At 36.3% G+C, this 5,976-nt stretch overlaps 1 protein-coding gene across 1 annotated transcript; it reads right to left on the reverse strand.

The window, feature by feature from the left end:
• Positions 1–4,933: 4,933 nt before the first annotated feature.
• Positions 4,934–5,715, reverse strand: LOC127136290 (uncharacterized). The gene is made up of 2 exons (XM_051062869.1): positions 5,285–5,715; positions 4,934–5,219 (listed from the first exon to the last, which is right to left on the reverse strand). Exons 1-2 carry the CDS (start codon positions 5,713–5,715, stop codon positions 4,934–4,936), a joined length of 717 nt encoding a protein of 238 aa, XP_050918826.1.
• Between the last annotated feature and the right edge of the window lie 261 nt (positions 5,716–5,976).

Raw genomic sequence — 5,976 nt, forward strand, 5'->3', positions numbered from 1 at the left:
TAACGATGTATGTATCAGACATGTTAGAGAATTAACACAAAGTTAATCTCCCACAACATGTCATACAATGATTAAAGCAAAAGAAAAGATGAATGCATAAAGGGTAAAGAGGAGAGCTAAGGCAATCAAATAGGGAACATTATATTCACAAATCAAAGGACTCAAAATATGGCGCATCAAGGGATAACATATAACTGATGCAAAGTATTAGAGATGATTCATGATCATCTATCAATAGTTTTGAATCAGAGAGGGTTAAATCAACCTCAAGTCCATCTATCAATAATTTGAGATATGGAATAACTCATCAACCAAATAATCAACTCAATTCAAAACATCAAGTAAATATAAAAAAGAAATAAAAAAAAATTAAAATGATTTAATAATGATTAATAAAATAAAATAAAAGAGAAAATGTTAAAGAGGTGTCAAAACACAAAATAAAAGTCCAAGAAAATTGGAGAAGGTCAACAAAATTATAAGTGAAAAGTTGGGATGAAAAATGTTTTAAAATGATTAAAATAAAAATGTTAAATGAAAATTAAATGAAAAATAAAAGAAAATATGAATTAAATGTAAAACTGATTTTAAAAAATATGTAAAAATTATATGTGGTAGATAATATTTTTAAGAAATTATGGAAAAAATTGGACTAAAAAGTAATAAAGGAGCTAATTAAAATGAATTTTTGAAGAAAAAGGAATTAAATGAAATATAAAAAAAGAAAATAAAATATTTGAATGTAACGGCTAGGTTGGGTGGCGCGTTCTAATTGACCAGGGATTCAAATTTCCCCTATGAAGCGCATGAAGCACTTCATCTTCAACCTCCAAATTTGTGATTTTGCAAACACATAAACTTGGAGTTTTAAGCTCAAACACTATGCGTGCAAGCTTTTACTACCATCATCGTCCCTATCTCTCTGCATCAAAGAAATTTATTTGCTCTGAGCAGAGAGAATTTGCTCAAACTCGTGAAGAATCCTAGTTCTTCAAAGTTAAATTAAATGACCAAATGAGAAGATAAATCAATGGTAGATGAGGTCTTTCAATCAGTGGAACCACACGAAGAGAATGGTAACTCGTTTGAAGTGTAATTTTACTCGTAACTACCTTGTCCAAATCGAAGCTCGAAGTTAACAATGGTGAAACAGGAAGCAAGGTTGTAGGTAGTTTCAGACCACGACAATGCTTCAAACAGCTTCAGATGACACCGCTGAAGGATTCTGGGCAGAAATTTGGAAGCAAAAGGACTTGAATCGAAGAAATGAGTGACTGGTTTTTGGTGCTTTCGAGTTTCAATGAGGCAGGGATTTCTTGGATCTTGAAGCTTGGAAATGAAGGCAATAACTTCTTCTATTTATAGGGAATATGTTGGGATTTAAATACGTGTGAAATGGATCTCAATTCGTGTGAACCAACTCAAGAATTTTCAAATCCAAACCATGTGAAAATTTGGCACCAAACTCGTGATTTTTGAGCTTTGCAAGTCATTTTATGTTATGGTCATATGTGTTTGGTCATGGGAAACAAGTTTGCTCACGTGAAAAGTGGTCCCAAGTCTCTTTTGGCATGATTCCACATTATAGGTCACAGTGCAAAACAAAGTTTAGGTCATCATGTTCATGCTTGGGCCAATTCCAATCCACTCGTGCATTTTCCAATTTTCTTTGAGCTAGATGATCACTTCATGGAGTAGAACATGATAAAAAAATAACCAAGTCGAAAGTAGTTTTGAGGTGAATGTTACATGCTTGTGAAGTTGAGGTTGTGATCTTATTTTTAGGCTGGGCAATTGGTCAAGCAGTTTGGGGCATGTTTGATCATTTTGAGGTCCTAAGTTAATGCTACCATACATTTTGGTTCCCTCATACATTTTGATCTAAACTTGGGCCAAATGATCTTTTCCATAAGCTTAACAAGTTGCAAAAAGAATAGGATAAAAAAAGAGCTTGAGCTGAAAATGGTAAGGGTGGAAAGTAGGGGTCATGGCAAGGTTTTGGCCCATTTTGGCAACTTGGTCCTTTGCATAAATGAGGTACTTAATGAATGAATTGATGTTTGACCCTTGAATAAAAGTTATATAGGATCCCAAAAGTCACATTTGTCTCAAAGAATCTTGGCAATTGGATAAAAATTAAAAGAGTTATGGAGTTTGGACCAAAGGAATGATATACTTGCAAATTATGTCAAACCAACTTGTACCCCTTTGTGCAAACTTGATATTTTCTTGCCTTTAAAACCATAATGATGATGGAATAAGCATTCGTTGATGAAAACTTGATTAGAGCTTAAGTTATATGGAGAGTGGCTTGAAGATTGAGTGATGTGGCATGGAAACAAATATATGAACCACCTTTGAACCATCATAAACAAACTTGCATTTCCCTTGATCAAAAGGCCTTTGTCTTTCCTTGATTTGGAACATGATTACCTACATGAGTAACAAGATTAAACAAGTACCATCTTCCAATGAAGTTAGGGTTAGTTGTTAAGTAAAATAAGATGAAACCCTAACATTAAGATACAAACTACAAAGTCGTCATGCTTGTGATCCCATGATCAAATGCAATGGTCATGCATGATATGATTTGATGTATGCAAATAAATTATGCAAAAGGAAAAAGGGGAGGGTAAATTTTGGGGTATGATAGTTGCCCCTGTTTAATCATCTTAAATATGAAGGTGCAATTTTGTTTAGCGTTTCAGGCGTTTAGGTGGAAGAGGAGTTAATACAAAAATAAATGAAAATTTGCCTGTGATAAAAGGGTTGTATTGTAAGGAGTAGTAGGTAAACTTGTTGGTTTTTCCCGCTGCTGATTGACTAAAATATTGTGTTGGGGAGACAAATCAGCTTCAAAGTAAAAATGCCTGATATGCAGGATGTATGCAATATATGATTGTTTAATTATAATGCATATGCAATATGAATATTGGGTAGTGATATAAGGATTGTTGGTGAAAGATAGACTTCGACTCGTCAGTATCCACACCAGAGAACATGTAATGAATAACTTTCGTGTTACCACCGCTACTGGGAAAAATCGGTATGGTTGAGGACTACCATCTGGCTCCACTGGGGGAAGAAGAATGTATGACCTTACTGAGCAATTATTGAGATACAAGCGTACAAAAAATGTTTAACTATAAACTACTGATAATCTTCTGGGGAGTTTTTAGTAATCAAGCAATGCATAGAGTTTTCCATTTGATTTAGCTTTTTATTATTCTCAAAGTTTTATAGCATTATGCAATCAAGATTGACAGTTATTTTAAAAACAAAATGCGGGAAAAATAAAAAGATGAGAAGTTACTGAATAACGATTTATTTTATTGATTGTGAAAAATTGTACATGTAAAGTGTGCACAAGGATGCAAAAATCCTTAAAGAGGAAATTACAAAAATTGAAAAACAAATTAAATGGCAATGGGAGATTAGTTTGATTTTCCACTAATCATAACCTTGGTTGTCATTCGCATAGCTCTGGGCTCTGATACTTTGCTTCTGTTGACGATGATTGGATTGATCTGATGTCGCACGAGGTCAAGTTGAGGGTGAGAATATGCTTAAAAGATAACATCAAGATATAGTCAAATGTCTTTATCCCTAAATTTTGCATGGAATTTTTTATTCTTTTGTCCACCGGGATGCCATTTTTGCATAAGTCACCCTTTTCGGTTTTCAACTTATCGGTCTTGTATATTTTTTTTGAATCCCTAACTTTTGCATGGGCGTTTCATTTTTTGGGTCCATTAGGATATCCATTTTTTCTTAGATTGGTTATGAAGGATGTCAATCTAGCGGGCTTTGTATTCATTTTTTTCTAGGTGTAATATTTTTTGAGTACATCTGAGTTCACCGACATCCGAAAGTCATCCCCATCCTTTATGATAAGAATGAGAACCCCTTATGAGAAGGCCTTTTTGACAACAAAATATCCTTCATAGTTTGGAGTCCACATGCCCCGAGGATTCGAGTGTATAAGAGAAAGTCTTTTGAGCACAAGCTCGTCGGCTCGGAATGAGCGAGGAAGAACTTTCTTATCAAAAGCTCTCTTGAGGCGTCGTTGGTATAACTGACCACAGAAGACGTTCGTTAATAACTTCTCTTCAATGAGATTCAATTGATCATGTCTTTACTACACCCATTCAGCTTCATCGAGGTCTGCTTCCATGATGACCCTCAGAGAGGGGATTTCAACTTCAATAGGCAGAACATCCTCCATTCCATATACTAACGAATAAGGAGTTACCCCAGTACAAGTGTGCATTGACGTTTTATAGGCATGTAGAGCAAAGGGGAGCATCTTATGCCAATCCTTATATGTCTTGACCGTCTTCTGGATCATCTCTTTGATATTCTTGTTAGTTGCTTTGACGATGCCATTCATCTTGGGCCGGTATGGTGAAGAGTTGTGATGCTCGATCTTAAACTCTTGGCACAACTCACTTATCATCTTGTTATTGAGGTTACTGGAATTGTCAGTAATATTCCTTCTAGGAACATCGTAGCGACAAATTATTTATTTCTTGATAAATCGTGTAACCATTTGTCTTGTGACGTTTGTATAGGAAGTAACTTCCATCCACTTTGTGAAGTAGTCAATGGCAACAAGGATGAAACGATGACTGTTGGAAGCTTTCGGCTCGTCATACTAATCATGTCAATGCCCCACATAGGGAAAGGCCAAGGAGAAGTCAAGATGTTTAATGGAGTTGGTGGAACGTGGATCTTATCACCGAAGATTTGGCACTTGTGACACCTCTTGAAGAAGTTGTAATAGTCGACCTCCATTGTTGTTCAATAATATCCAGCCCGAAGGATCTTCTAAGCCATAGCATACCCCTTAGCATGCACACCTTCGCATCCCTCATGTATGGACCTTATGATCGTGCTTGCTTCGTGTCTATCCACACATCTGAGCGACACAAAATCATAATTCCTCTTGTCTAAAAACATCCACATTCAAAAAGAACTTAGAAGAAAATCTTCTCAAAGCCTTATTATCTGGGATGGATGCTTTCTCGGGATATTCATGTCTTTCCAGATGTCTCTTAATGTCATAGAACCAAGGCTTATCGTCAGATTCGGCCTCCATTGCTATACAATGTGTTGGTTCATCCAAGTGGTCAATGCGGATGACAGGTGCTTCGTTCTTCCAATTGACTTTAAACATGGATGAAATAGTAGCTAGAGCATAAGCTAACCGATTCTCTTCCCTAGGAATATAATGAAAGTGATTTCATCAAAATAGGGAATCAGTTTTATGATGTGTTCTCTATACGAAATCAACTTCTTATCCCGAGTTTCCCGATCTCCTCGTACTTGACTGACTACTAAGGTAGAGTATCCAAACACTTCAAGAATATTGACTCTTAAATTGGTGATTGGTTCAATACCGTATATGCATGCTTCATATTTTGTCATGTTGTTTGTGCAGTCAAAACATAATCTGGTGGTGGATGAAATCTGAAAACTAGTCAGAGATGTAATAACTGCTCCTATTCCATGGCCTTTTGCATTAGAGACACCGTCGAACACGAGCGCCCATCGCACTCCTGGTTCGGGTCCTTCGTCCGGGCCTGGAATATTGCAGTCTCTGATGAACATGATGTCCTCGTCGGGAAAGTCAAACTTGATCGGTTGGTAACCCTCTACATGTTGATGGGCAAGGTAGTTAGACAAGACACTCCCCTTGATAGCTTTTTGAGTCATGTACTGTATGTAATACTCAGTTAACAACATTTTCCACCGTGCAATTTTCCCACTGACAGCGGGCTTCTAAAAAATGTACTTTATTGGATCCATTTTGGATATCAATAAAGTTGTGTGGCAAATCATATATTGTCTCAGGCGTCGAGTTGCCCAAGCTAGAGCATAGCAAGTCTTTTCCAATAGTGAGTATCTGGTATTACATTTGGTAAACTTCTTGCTCAAGTAATATATTACATGTTCTTTAAGGCATGTGTCGTCATG

Source organism: Lathyrus oleraceus, chromosome 4, assembly GCF_024323335.1.
Source record: "Lathyrus oleraceus cultivar Zhongwan6 chromosome 4, CAAS_Psat_ZW6_1.0, whole genome shotgun sequence".
NCBI lineage: Eukaryota > Viridiplantae > Streptophyta > Magnoliopsida > Fabales > Fabaceae > Lathyrus > Lathyrus oleraceus.

Bases quoted from the DNA above. Each gene is read 5' to 3' on its own strand.
- LOC127136290 (XM_051062869.1), bottom strand. From the start codon at position 5,715: ATGACTCAAAAAGCTATCAAGGGGAGTGTCTTGTCTAACTACCTTGCC. The intron at 5,220-5,284 runs GTATAGAGAACA...TTATATTCCTAG, and splicing joins CGGGATAAGAAGTTGATTTC to GGAAGAGAATCGGTTAGCTT.